Raw genomic sequence first — 13,673 nt, 5'->3', positions numbered from 1 at the left:
CGCGGGTTCATGGAGTTTATCGCTTTAATCTCATTCTTCAGACCCTAACCCTGCCTAGCCGACAAGCAACTGAATCTGCTTCGGTGAATGCCGATCGGTGGCTTGGGACTTTTTTCTCATCCATCCAGCTTGCATCCACCAGAGCCTATGCTATTCCGTTGTATCTCTCACCTGGACCATGCCTGCCATACACTTTGGAGACGGAAGTATCGCGAGAAATATCAAGACGAACCAGGAGCTTAGAGTTCAACACGACTTCAAATCATCATGGAATCCCCCTAGCACCTCTTCGCCGAAGGCTAACAGGAAGATAGCAGGACGTCACCCGAATGGGTCCCAAGCAATGCCAAATAGCACCGCGCAGATGAATGGAGAGAGTAAAAAGAGGAGCCATGCATGGGCTGATGCGTCTGATGAGGAGGACACCAAGAACGATCACCGTCTCAAAGGGGAAGTCGCAAAAGGGGAGGCAGGCCCTGCTCGCGCGTATACCAATGGACGGAACAAGAAACCTAGGAGAAACTTTGGTATGCCAAACGGCGTCGGTGTTGCCGGGAGCTCCAAGCTGCAGAACCTAAAAGAGCAGAGGAGGCAGCTACCTATAGCCAAAGGCGCGCCCATATTTGACTATTGAGTTCAATCGAATTTCACTTACAGTAATGTATTATCAGGCCGAGAAGCGCTCATTGAAGAGATCCGTCGTCATGACGTTGCCGTCCTACTAGGGGAAACCGGGTCCGGTAAAACAACCCGTGAGTTGGAGCTCATTGGGCTCATTCGACAGGCATTGCGAGACTCATGAGCGTAATTTCATTCATAGAGGTCCCTCAGTACCTCCTCGAATCTGGCATTGCTGGAGCAGGCATGATAGCAGTAACTCAGCCGCGACGAGTGGCAGCAACTTCTCTAGCTGCGCGGGTAGCTGCCGAGCAAGACACTTCCCTAGGTCAATTAGTGGGCTATTCGGTCCGTTTCGATGAATTGGCCGGTCCGGATACTCGCATAAAGTATATGACGGACGGTATGCTGGTTAGGGAACTACTCTCGGATCCCCTCTTGACTCGGTACAGTGTCATCATCGTCGACGAGGCACACGAACGCACACTGCGGACAGACTTGTTGATCACGAAGCTCAAGACCATTCTCAAGGAAAGGAACACCCCTTCTGATGGAAAGGGCAAGGCCTCCGAATCGGCGGGAAATCCTTTAAAGGTTATCATCATGAGTGCTACTTTGGATGCCGAGAAGTTCAGCCAGTTTTACGACAGGCGAGTCCTGTTCTTTGCGTCGCTAACGTGCCATATTGATATTTGGTAGTTGCAAAATCCTATATGTCAAGGGTCGACAACACCCCGTCAAAATATATCATACGGCGGTTGGCCAGCCGGACTATCTGGACGCTGCTCTTCGAACGTTCTTTCAGATACATGTGGATCAACCTCCCGGGGACGTGCTCATATTCCTTCCAGGTATGCTTAAGAAAATGGCTTAATAACGGCTAGTCGCCTGACGTCACACTGTCAGGGCAGGAAGACATTGAAAGCTTAGACAAATCGATTCGGTTGTACGCGAATCGTCTACCAGCAGAAAATATGGGGGTATGTGTGCCGTGTGTCCCGCATCGTCCTAATGCTCACAACGGCCCGCTGTCAGGTGGTCATATGCCCTATGTTTGCTGCCCTGCCACCCGCTCAACAGGCCAAGATCTTCCAGAGCACACCTCCGAATACAAGGAAATGTATCTTAGCTACCAACATCGCCGAGACATCTATAACGATACCGGGAATCAAGTATGTCATAGACACCGGCAAGCATAAGGAAAAGCGGCACATAGCACGAGACACGGGGAGCGGTAAGCATTCATGTGCCATTGCCTAGAATAGACGACTGATGTTGATCAGGGTTCGACGCGCTCTTAACTCGGGACATCACGAAATCGTCCGCTATGCAGAGAGCAGGTCGCGCTGGCCGAGAAGTGAGTTCGACATCGAAATAGATATGTGTCCTAACACTAATGCCCATCCAGGGCAAAGGATATTGCTTCCGTCTGTACACAGAGGAGGCCTTTGACACTATGCCCGTATCATCTGAGCCAGAGATCCGGCGCACAAGCCTCACCTCCGCTGCCTTGCAACTAAAATGTCTTGGGGAAGACATAGAGGACTTGGATTTTCTAGATAGACCTGATCTTGAGTCAAGTCAGTCAAACGTGTGTGTGCTCATTTCGTTCCTGTGCTGACTTCCGTTCCAACAGTACATTCCGCGTTGAAGATGCTGTGGTTTCTAGGCGCCATAGATAATACCAAACGTCTCACCGATGCTGGACGCAAGATGGCTGCCCTCCCTCTAGAACCGAATCTGGCTTGCGCCGTCCTTGAGTCCGTGAAAAATGGATGCACCCACGAAGTCATCGACATTGTATCGGTGTTGTCGTCTACCTCCAAGCTATTCTTTGACATCAGCGACGAGCGGGAAAATGCTTTTGAAGCCCGCAGGAAGTTCCGTCATCCAAGTGGCGACCACATGACGATCGTGAATACTTTCCGCTCCTACCAGGACATCGCAGCTACCGAGAGCAAAGCTGCTCGGAAGGAATGGTGCCGGAAGCAGTACGTGAACGAGAGGACCCTCCTTGAGGCTCTCAAGATCAGGGACCAGCTACGAGCCACGTGTGATAAAATGGGCATCGACTGGAGGACCACGGCTCACGATGATGAGAAACCCGTCACGAAGAGTCTGTTCAGGGGCCTGGTTCTGCACTCTGCATTGCTTCAGCCAGACGGAACAACATTCAAGCAAGTTTATGGCCGATCTGTAAGCGTTTCCAGATCCTCATGGGCAACGCTAACAACGCTAACCCTTCGATGTATAGGTTATCAAAATACATCCAAGCTCATCCCTGGCGGACAAGAAAATCCCGGCTATTATATACGATGAACTGGTATGTGAATTCTTATGTCGCTGGCATTAAGACTGAGACTTGTCCTTCTAGGTTTATACAAACCACATCTATGCACGTGGTGTTTCAGCTGTTCCCAAGGCATTCTTGTCCGAGATGTCCAACCAAATAAAAGATCAGATCAATTGAGTTTGCAGTACCTATCAGAAGGCGCTTCGTGCAAATGATAAAGAGATCTTGGTAACGTCGCTCAGTTGACGAGAGAAGTGCGACCGGAGTGGAGAGATCCTGTGCATGTGCCTTCATGCCTCTTCATACGGGCGATCACTCTGCTATCGACACCTTCCGCCTCCTTCAGTCTTCATACAGTAATACGCGGGTTCCTACCGTCAGACTTGTCCTGGCCTCTTCATCTCGATTCAAGATCTACGGTGTCGATCGCTTGCAGTTATTGGCCTCGTCTTACATAATGTGGCAATCCGCGGGCTAACCGGTCCCTATAGCTATGGACGATCTCAGGCGGGGCCAAGGGAGGTTCGTCCCTCGCGATACTAATCTTCGTTGCTACGTGTGACAGCCGTTGTTGGAGGTTGTCCCAGCATATACATATACGATGACGGAGGCCCTGACATGCTCTCTTTCGCTCGTCATCTACCCTTGTTTTCACTGCGAATAGTAATCAGAAGGATCGACCCGTTCAACAGGACTTGCTCCAGCCAGTCTGGCTTCGGCCTCTGAGGCATGTCACGGTTCTCGGATCCGTCGCGCCACGATGAGGAAGAGCCCGACTTCGTGTGGACTGAAAGGCGGCGAAGGATCACAGAATGGGTCTGTACGTACCCGCACTTTTCCCTTAGGGCAGGAAGGCTGAGGACAGACAATATAGCCGCCAGTACAGCAAGCGCGTCCCTGGTGGCCGTCGTGATCGTTCTCACTCTTACAGCACTGCTCTCAAGGAGTCCTCGTACTAGACAGCCGCTGCGGAGGCAAAGTTTCAAGATGCTCTGCGCGGTGACGGTGTGTAGTATTCCATATGCTGCTGCTTTCCTGTTCGTGAGGAGCTGTTTTGTTCCTGTTCGCCGTTGTACTAATGACTGTCAAGGGTTGAGACACTGTTGAGAGGGCCTTCTCGATGGTGTTCGGTTTCTATATTCTTCGGATTCCTCACACGTAAGGCAATTGAGATTATTTTGTACTATCCGTAATTTGGAAAGCTGACATGTTTCTCACATGCACTCGCTGGCCATAGACAACTTTATCAACTTTGTGGTCATGTTAATCTCCGTCAATCTACAGCTGGTAATCGTCCACGGACGTAAAACAGAGGGCTTCTTCCAATGGTATATCTTAGGATCGTCGGTCCTGGCTTTAATAATCGTAATTCCCGGTAGTAAGTTCCCACAATGCGTGAATCACTGGAGCCCCTTTCTTATCTTCTTGCAGCCATAGAAAACGTCTGGGGATGGGACCCTGTCACGGGGATATGCTACGTTCGTCTCAAAGATCCCGTCGAACGCACAGCATGGCAGGTCGGAACAGGCTATTTCTGGACGCTTGCGAGCGCCGTGATTGCCTTCATATCCACGATCGCCGTCGTTGTATACCTCATATCTCGTCGAATTCGTCTTGATCACGTCCTCCACCAAACTGGCACTAGTCGGCTCCCTAATGAAAATATCTTCCGTGCAGCTGCGTGGCGGATAATGGCGTATCCTATTGTAATGAGTGAGTGTCTTTAGATCTCGTGACCGCAGCGGTGAGCTCACTGGAAGAATCTGTCACTAGTCATATATAATGTCATTTCGGCCGCGTCGGATCTGAGTTTGGACCAAAGCAAGGGAATTACCACCTTTGCAGGGTATGCTCTCTGGACGACATATGGATTCGTTTATGGGTCCCTGCCGCTGTTATACTCTCTCATACTGGTGTTTGTGGAGTAAGTGCCATCGTTTCCATTCATTTACGTTTCCCTCCTAACTTGAAGTCAGCCCGTCTTTCTCGGTAGCCTTGCGGGACTTCTGGAAACAAACCAGCAGTACGAATACCGATGAAGGGGAAAGATCTGCCCTGTCCTCCAGCGTTCACATCCACTTGGGACCTCCTGAAGGCGTCCCCGATGATATTGGGGAGGAGCTCAGAGATATGAGCGGTCTCAGGTCACAAGGAAGCCTAGCCGGTGCTAAAGGCCACGCTGAGCACCACGAATCCGACACTGAGTCGGTCAACCACACTCCTCTAACATCTAAAGATCCACCGGCTGCTCTGGAGGCTACCCGGGATATTCTGTTGGTCAGAAGGGAGTTCCAGGAAAGGAGGCGGCGAGCAAGGTCTGAGTTGAGGACTCGGCTGCAGGCTGAATTAGACCAGATATGACGGCTCATACTCAGAGGCCTGACGATTTAGATACTGTATTCTACTTGTTATACGTACTTCGTGGCTTGATAGTGCGTACACAGTATCATTGTCATCAAGATGGCGTGTTCCCCTTCCGGTGTGGCGGGCAGCCACAAGCATGACGGACGGACCGGGACGGTCCAGTGTCATTGACCCCTCGGTAGCCACGTGGCCTTCCTAAATATGGTGCGCGTCGATACTTAAGTGAACCCAGGCGGCTTCCTGTTCCCTCGCTAGCTGTTTGGTCGTCCATGCAAACTCTCCAGGATAGGCGTCGGGCTCTGGGATATAGTGTAACCTAAGCGGACCGGACAAAAATTGTGTTAGTGCCATCCGCCTACATGCACGGACCATACTGAATAATTCGGAATTCGTAGATCCACTTTTCTATGCGCTTCCGATGCCGATCGTAATACCAGCGCTGTGTCCCGGCCTCGTGCTTGCAATCCCTGTTATTTATACGAGCTGATTACCCTTCAAATCGCTTCTGTTTGGCATGGCGGCAGACTGCGAAGAGTCACAGAAGCCAGCTTCCCTTCATATAAGCTGGGAGCCCGAAGAGCGAACGACGATGGCCCCCACACCGCCCCCTAGCCCGGAGCAAGGTCAAGGCCCTCCCCCTTCTGCGGGAGAAGGGACCAATGCAACACTGTCCGAAGCCCCTCTTCCCTTCCCATCCGAATCGCGGGGAAGCGATACCCCAACCACCAGGGCAGGATCTACAAAGTCGTTACATCGGCGGGAGAAACCGAGCGCTCTCACGAGGCTCAGAGGTGCACGACACAACCCGAATCTCACCCTTGTCAATTCGGGCAGCGTAGCGAGAGACCATCTGGCCAATGAGAGGACAGTATTGGCCTATGTACGGACGAGCTTAGCGCTTTCGTCAATGGGCGTCGGTATGTCACTCTCTAAGCCTGAAGCGACGCTATTCTCGATGCTTCGCTACTGATGCATTGGCATCTGCAGCACTTGTGCAGTTGTTCACATTGTCCAACTCAAGCGGCGAGTCTAATAAGACGATTCACATATATGCTCGGCCTCTAGGCGCTGCCGGAGTGGCTTTGGGATTAGTGACATTGTTTATCGGTTAGTCCCTCTTACACAATAATAAAAGTTGGTTTCACCCAGTAATCTCATCTCAGGTGTGGTACGGTATTTCACGGTCCAAATCGCACTGACCGAAGGAAAGTATCCTGTAGCACGTATTACAGTGCTTTTTGTGGGGGCTGTTCTCACTGCGTTGATATGCGTCGTCTTTGGCATTCTGGTGGCTGCCAGAAGCTGACCAGCCTCGGCTGGCATACTTCAGTCTTACATCATACTACTCTGGCAAACAGCTTGGACGATATCCTGTATCAATAAAGCACGTTCACTCTAATATTACCCTGTAACATCTGAATCCCATCAGAAGACTTTGACGGCTTGCAGCCGAGATCGCATAGCCTGGCGGTTATTGAGCCTACCGATCGCAGTCAGCTAACACAGTCGACTCTCCAGAGCATCTCAACCTACGACGCTAGCATGGTAATCACGTATACTGCGCGTATTCAACTGATGTGTCAGTGTTCGAGCAGCATGGTAGCGAGGGACATACCCACATTTGGAATGTATTAGGTACAGCGCCACGTACACCATGCTTCCAGACGCGGAGAGCTTGAGGTACTGAGATGGTCATTTGAGTCAGAGAATCAAAAAGAAACCGACTTGGCCGTACACATATCAGAGCCGATGAAACTAGAAGACTAGGTAGAGGGGTTAGCATCACCAGGACAATGACGCATTTATTCGACATACGTTGGCAGTAAGCCGGATACTATAGTATAGTTGATTACGAGTCTAACGACCGATCTGTAGCATTTTAGTTAGGCGATGTTCCGACTGCTCTGGATTACTACTCACCGTAACGGTCCTATAGCATTATGCTGCTGGCGGCGAAGAAACCCGCATATGATAACTGCTATGGCGGTGTCCGTCACGACATAAGAAGTAAAGGCTGCGACGAAGGTGAACTAGGGAAGGTCATGTTAGAGATTTACTTGAATTGGCGTGTCTTACTCGAATTTTGGCAAGACCACCTACTTTCGCGAGCTGTGTTTGGACAGTAAGGGCTGGTGACACGACGCTAGAAGGTATTACACAGGTAAGGACGGTATGCGGGTGCCTGCGGTTGTAATGATACTGGCCTTTGTCCTGAAAATACTGGAAGAAACCTGTCCGTCTCAGTGGGAAGAACGACCGGAAGCATGACGAAACGTGCCAATAGAGGCGGCTGATGCAGCAGCCCAGCGACAATGCTCAGAACATTTGCACCGACGACGGACATCACGAGGACATTACCTAAAGCCGCGAATGCTGGAACAAGCTGTGGAAGGAGATGCCCAGTTATTGAGCAGACGCAGGCGAATGAGAAGCCCAGGCTCCTACCAGTACAAAACCGAATTTCATCCCGGTCACTGGCGTGCGTCAACTCAACCGAGGGGAGAGGATAACGGATGCAGTGGAAGCTTACAGCTCCTGATTCGCATGATCAGACAGCTGGGTAGTAACAAGTGTTAGCATTACCACCGAAATATTCTGCTGGTACTAGAAATCCTGACATTTCCACGATAAAATTGGAGAGTGCCTATGGAATGAAGTCAGCTGAAGGCCGTCACCTGCATTCAAATGGGCTTACCCCTGGGATTACGAAAGCCTGTTGGCGATAATTAGTCGCGATAGACGAAGACACGTAAACCGACCTACCGAGAAGCTCCTACAAAGATCTGAATTTCACTACATAGAAAGTTGGGGGAAAGTAGAAGCCCACCAGACAGTAAACAGGTATCCAGAGGGGTCACCGTCGCACTTGGAAACGAAATAGTACCATAACGTATGCATCAAAAGACACTGTTGCAGAGTGTCCATCTGAAGCAAGGGGTCGTTGCCTGCTCATGGTCATGAGTGGTAAATCCCGACTTACCACACAAACCGCTGCCACCTGTCGTAGTTAGAATTAAGTCTGTCGGCCACGGCAGATCCGTGATGCTACTGACCATGCCTCTAAGCGTCCAGTGGTCCGACTTGGTGCTTCTGTAATATCCGAGAACCTGTCCGCAAGTAATACCGTAAAGACTTGCGACGTATCAAGAGGGAGGCCCAAATCGCTAGAGCGCTACGAAACAACTGACGCATAGGAAATGACTGCGCCGACGAGGAGAGCGCCAAAGGATGAATCGACGGGAAGCATTGGATGCTCTCGAAATCCTGAAATGCTACCGAATGCTTATACGCGTTCTGCAACCGCGGATCGTCCGCCATGTCAGTCATCCGTCAAGATGACGCCAAGCTGAGCTACTGTGTGAAGACGTACCTGTCCACAGAGGTGATAATGTAGAGACCAGGGTAAACGCCTGAGTCTGTCGATGAGTACGATCAACGGAGTTCATTTCGATGCCGGAGATATATAAGTGAGAATGGGTGTAGGTTTTGGGCAGTTAGCACCCCATTCCGGATCAGATGGGATACGATAGCACCGTGACAGAATACTGTGCGCGCCTGCGCCAGTACTAGTGCAACGTTGTAGTAAACCCGTATGGTACACGTCCGGTACCTGGACCGGAACGCAACCAGGAGGCATTGGGGCTGCCCCCTGCTATGGCTGTCCGCACGAAGTTCGTCCGCTTACTAGCTCTTCTTACACATCCACACGAACACGATTTGAAGTAATCGTTAGAAACTTGAATACAGAACCCAAATGAGGGGGTGTACAACCTGGGTACTGACATGCGGCATGTCTTCACTCGATGAACACCGAGCTCTGTTGCAGTATCAAAACCACCATATCCTGCAGCATCAACTCTTCACAAAATGCATCGTGGGGGCTGCGAGACACAAGTTACAACCTTGTCGCCAGAGTAGCGAGAGATCACTAAGCTGGTCAATGAGAGCACAGTACTATAATTAGGTCATGTTGGGACGTGGTTCCGTCGACGGCGTCCAACTTGAAGGACTTCATTTGCCATTCTGTAAGTTGAGTACACTATTCCCCATGCTCTGGAATGATACACAAGGAACCGCACTCGCAGAGCACAATTGCTCGCGTACTGTCGACATCTAAAAGCGAGTCATAAAAGACGATGTACGCACATGCCTACTCGGAGTGCGGCCGGGGTGAGCCGCGGACGTCGTAAATGTTGTCTACTAGTATCCTCAATGGTGAGGGTCATCTCCATTCAGTTAGTCGCACCCAAGTGTGATATGAAATTTCACGGCACAGATTGTGTCGGCCCAAGGCCGATTTCCTCCAATCACGTATTTCCGTGATCTTCGTTGGCGCCCTCACTGTCTTGATATGCGTTGCTTCAAGATTTGCTGGAAGCAACTGTCGACTGCAACTGCATGAATGCTACGGCTTCTTCTACAGACGAGGTATCGTCCCTTGGATACGCTATGTAGTGTCCCGCTTGATTTACGCCACGGGCAATTAACTCGAATAGCACGCTTGTAATGCTTATAGGTCTTACCACTATTTATCTTCTCTGCAGCGGCGCCTATGGTCCTCTCGAGATGACTAAGACGTAAGAGACTCATGTAAAATGCGGGTGCACTTCCCTGTAGAGGTCATTCATCAGTAGGCTTTCACAGCCTGCAGCCGAGAACGCAGGGCCTGGCGATTGTTTAGCCTAAAGATCGCAATCAATCGACGCAGTGAGCCCTCCAGAGGCACAGGGAATTTGGGACCTACGGAGCTAACATAGTATTCACGTATACTATCAGTGCACGCGGACGACGCGGACTTCAGTTTGGAAATATGTTTCGATATGATGAAGGGGCGGACTGACATTTGGCATGTGTTAGGTACAGCGCCGCGTACGCCATATTCGCGGACACAGCGAGCTTCAGGTACTAGGGTGACAGAGTTGAGCCAGCGAGCTGAAGGACTACAAATTGCTCATACAGATATCAGAGCCAGAGAAACCAGGACACTAAGATGCGGGCGTTAGCATCGCCGACACGACAGGGCAGCCTAAACGTACGTTGGCAGCAAGCCAGATGCGATAGCATAGTTAATCACCAGCCCCACGACTGATCTGGAGTACGTCAATAACTCAGCGCATTCACGGAGGCTATATATGTTATGCTCACCGCAAAGGTCTTACAGCGTGGGTTTGGTGGTAGGACAGGTAAACGCATATTATAGCTGCGATAGCGGTGTCGGTTACGACGTAGGAAGCGAACGCGACGATGAAACTGTACTGGGGGAGGGGCATTGATATTAGCATGGGTGCCCCCTGCACAGTTGCCGGTAGGGCGTACTTTGGCTAACTTTCTCCGGACGAGCAGTTGTGGCGACACGAAGCTGGGGCGCGTTGGACAAATTAGGCGGGTGTGCGCGCGATTCTCGTAGCCACACTGACCTTTGTGCTGCGAATACTGGAAATGGTTGTGATTCATCTTTGTTGTCAGAGCAGATTGTAGGCGAACATAGCTTACCTATAGAGCCAGCTGATACGAAAGCGCGGCCGATCGTCAGGTTACATTCACTTACAACAAAGATTGTGCGTGCATTGCCGTGACCAGAGACGCTACTGCCGGAGCGATCTGTGGGGGAGAAGTCCTGTTATTCAACCAAGGTGGACGCAGGGGTATAACCAGCACTCACCAAGACAAGACCGATTTTCATCCCCGTCGCTGCAAACGAAGTTTGTCAGTTGATATTCCGCGGAGGAAAATAATGGTCAATCGTACACTTCCGGATCCTCATGATAAGACAGCTGTAGTATTAAAGAGGGTTAGAATAGCCAGGAATGTCATTTCCATACTGCATGTCCTCACGTTTCCACAACAAAATTGGAGAGTGCCTGTGGGTCGAAGTCAGTCTGAACCGAACCGTGCCAGGTCGAACGGGCTTACGCCTGGTATCACAATCGCCTGGGGACGATGTTTAGCTGCGATGGGCAAAGTAAGGCGCATAGTACCCGCATACAGCCACGTACCGAGAAGCTCCTGCAAAGACACGATCTCGGATTCCGCCTCTGTAAAGAAGTGTCTGGAAAGGGGTAGAGTGCGTGCCTGACAGAGTATGCATACCCCGCAGGGTCGCCGCCGCACCTCGATATGTAGCAGTACCACATTGTATGCCGTCAGGAGACACTGTTGCAGCGTGTCCAGCTGATTTCAGCATTGGGGCATCATTATTTTCTGAAATACCGAAGACACGGCAGAACGTCCCGCACCACCCAGACCGCCGCTACCAGTGGCAACGACGCGTATCTCAGTCAGGCGTGGTAGATCCTTCTGAATACTTGCCATGCCCCTGAGCAAAAGGTCATCGGATTCGGTGGCTGCGTAATACCTCACTACCTGGCCGCAAGTAATGCCATACAGCCTAGTAGGCTTCGATATCGAGACCAGCAGACAATCGCGGGGAGAGGAGACTTACGCGTACGAGATTACGGCGCCGACGAAGACGACGCCGAAGGATGCATCTATGGAAACCATTGGTGCAATCTGGTTATGGATATGAATCAGGGCTGTAAAGGCTGGTTGGCAGATTACGAATGCCGGAGTCTGTCAGTGTCAATGCGTACTTACTAGGGAGCAAGAGCATCCGAGTCCACGACCGGAGGTATATAAATGGAGATGGTAGCCTGGGCCAGGGAGCGTCTACGCGCGTATCGCCAAGGCCGGCATAATACCTGGACCAGATCAGATGGGATGCAGAAACGCGAAGGGGACTTGTGCGCAGCCCTGACTCCGTATTGTTCACCAACTTGAAGAAACCCATACCTATCAGCACTTCAGGCTGTCCGGCGGCATACAAGCACGACGTGTAGGGACTGCGCCGTCGTGATGTTCCCTACGAACCTCATCCAATGACTTGCTCGTGGCCAACATTGTCAAGGCGAGCGCAATATATCAGCAGGGTGGGGCCGGTATCCGAACAAGGGGCATACAAAATATTCGCCAGCAGCTACGCGTTTTACCTTACATAGATGGTCAGCAATGGCTGTCGGAGTCCCATATATGCATGGACATATGTCGTTCAGCGCTAGCATCACGTTTCGGATGTTGGGTCGGGCGACTCGGACACGGCTGATGAAGACCTCAGGTACTATGTACTCGAACGCAGTGTCGGTGGCAGCTCCACGATGCCCGCGATCTTCTCGATGTGACAGCAATCGGCGAAACGATAGAGAACTTTCAGAATTTTTCGCGCAGGCAGCCGAGCCCGGAAAGGTAATTATACCCCACTCGGGTCCACAGTGCACCACGACTCACCACTCTTGTTTTGATCAGGACACAGCATTAGCGGAGCAAAATTGGTGATACCCTACTCCAATAAGTAAGCCGTGGAGCGGCTGCTGAGTGCGGAAAATCTCAAACTTCTCTATCGTTTCGCCGATTGCTGGAATAGTCGTCAGACTACATAGTACTTCCCACCACTAGAAATATATAGGGGCATGATTGGTGTGGTGTCACGTGATCGTAAAGTAATGTATCCGCGATTTGTCCGCGAAGGTACAGCTTGCAGCTGAGCAGGATCAGGCTTACATAGACATCGTCGACTGAGTACATACTATCAGGGGAATCCAGCTCATGGTCGCTCACCATGAATATTTATAGCGATCAAAAAGCGCGCTCTCGACATTTGTCACAACAAAGACTAACAATACAAAAACTACTATCACAAACAACAAATAGCAGAGTACAGGATTGCATTGAGTCATAGACCTCTTTCAGGTTTACAGATACAGAACGTTTTGTGGATTCGAATGAAGGCATCGAAGCTGAATTATACACATCACCGATCGTATGAACCGTAGAGGAAAAACACGCGACGTACAGGTTCGAGGTACATCGAGACTAGTACTGCTATAAAGCAGAATTGTTCGATCCCCCAGTAGTCGCCGACTCGGAATTGATAGAAGTCCGTGTTATGGCAGAGGAGACCTATGCACCATCATTGTAGGAAACGAGCCAAGATATTGTATATCGAGGTACTCACCGACATGGTATCCGTGCTGCGCGAGGAAGTACGGGACGGGGGCATCTCCATGAGTTGTATCGCCACGATTTTAGGTGCGTCCGCTGGCTGAGGCACGAGCGGTGTGGCGAAAAGAACCGATACGGTTTCGGAGATGGACGTGAGCAGGCTGGTCGACGACATGGCGGCTTATCACGGAGTGCAGGACGGGGAGACGGGCGGCCCTGCTGCGCCATTATTGCAGGGTTATACGCGGGGTGGCGGGACGCGTTGCGGATGACAGCACTGATCGCGATCACAAGGCAAGCCCCGGGTGGCAGTGCCAACGAAGCCCATTTCCTTTTCGGGCGTGTCATTGCACCACCGGCGGAGGCTGTTGCACGGGATCTCGATGGGCAAACCCGGAGGCTG

At 51.1% G+C, this 13,673-nt stretch overlaps 4 protein-coding genes across 4 annotated transcripts; 3 read left to right on the top strand and 1 right to left on the bottom strand.

The window, feature by feature from the left end:
- Window positions 1-226: 226 nt before the first annotated feature.
- Window positions 227-3,636, top strand: GLOTRDRAFT_116496 (P-loop containing nucleoside triphosphate hydrolase protein). Its single transcript, XM_007868746.1, has 11 exons — window positions 227-611; window positions 672-752; window positions 821-1,268; window positions 1,318-1,469; window positions 1,525-1,598; window positions 1,654-1,852; window positions 1,902-1,975; window positions 2,027-2,198; window positions 2,255-2,814; window positions 2,873-2,941; window positions 2,993-3,636. The coding sequence occupies exons 1-11, from the start codon at window positions 344-346 to the stop codon at window positions 3,086-3,088; spliced, it is 2,193 nt and encodes a 730-aa protein (XP_007866937.1). The 5' UTR covers window positions 227-343; the 3' UTR covers window positions 3,089-3,636.
- A 51-nt stretch (window positions 3,637-3,687) lies between these two features.
- Window positions 3,688-5,300, top strand: GLOTRDRAFT_139195 (uncharacterized protein). The gene is made up of 7 exons (XM_007868745.1): window positions 3,688-3,731; window positions 3,786-3,948; window positions 4,002-4,069; window positions 4,149-4,289; window positions 4,343-4,624; window positions 4,685-4,835; window positions 4,888-5,300. The coding sequence occupies exons 2-7, from the start codon at window positions 3,899-3,901 to the stop codon at window positions 5,270-5,272; spliced, it is 1,077 nt and encodes a 358-aa protein (XP_007866936.1). The 5' UTR covers window positions 3,688-3,731; window positions 3,786-3,898; the 3' UTR covers window positions 5,273-5,300.
- Window positions 5,301-5,864: 564 nt separating this feature from the next.
- Window positions 5,865-6,649, top strand: GLOTRDRAFT_77319 (uncharacterized protein; the record flags this gene model as incomplete). Its single annotated transcript, XM_007868744.1, is given in 3 exon segments — window positions 5,865-6,196; window positions 6,210-6,382; window positions 6,439-6,649. The coding sequence occupies 3 exon segments, from the start codon at window positions 5,865-5,867 to the stop codon at window positions 6,579-6,581; spliced, it is 648 nt and encodes a 215-aa protein (XP_007866935.1). The 3' UTR covers window positions 6,582-6,649.
- A 3,467-nt stretch (window positions 6,650-10,116) lies between these two features.
- GLOTRDRAFT_139194 (uncharacterized protein) lies at window positions 10,117-13,445 on the bottom strand (the record flags this gene model as incomplete). Its single annotated transcript, XM_007868743.1, has 15 exons — window positions 10,117-10,180; window positions 10,233-10,260; window positions 10,312-10,365; window positions 10,421-10,530; window positions 10,592-10,634; window positions 10,693-10,708; window positions 10,769-10,892; window positions 10,938-10,966; window positions 11,024-11,049; window positions 11,111-11,136; window positions 11,189-11,310; window positions 11,366-11,446; window positions 11,512-11,663; window positions 11,718-11,785; window positions 13,284-13,445. Coding segments are annotated over 15 exons (1,104 nt in total), but the record flags the coding sequence as incomplete, so codon positions are not given.
- Between the last annotated feature and the right edge of the window lie 228 nt (window positions 13,446-13,673).

This window comes from Gloeophyllum trabeum (genome assembly GCF_000344685.1).
Source record: "Gloeophyllum trabeum ATCC 11539 unplaced genomic scaffold GLOTRscaffold_00008, whole genome shotgun sequence".
Taxonomy (NCBI): domain Eukaryota; kingdom Fungi; phylum Basidiomycota; class Agaricomycetes; order Gloeophyllales; family Gloeophyllaceae; genus Gloeophyllum; species Gloeophyllum trabeum.
This window is presented reverse-complemented; position numbering and strand designations above follow the sequence as displayed.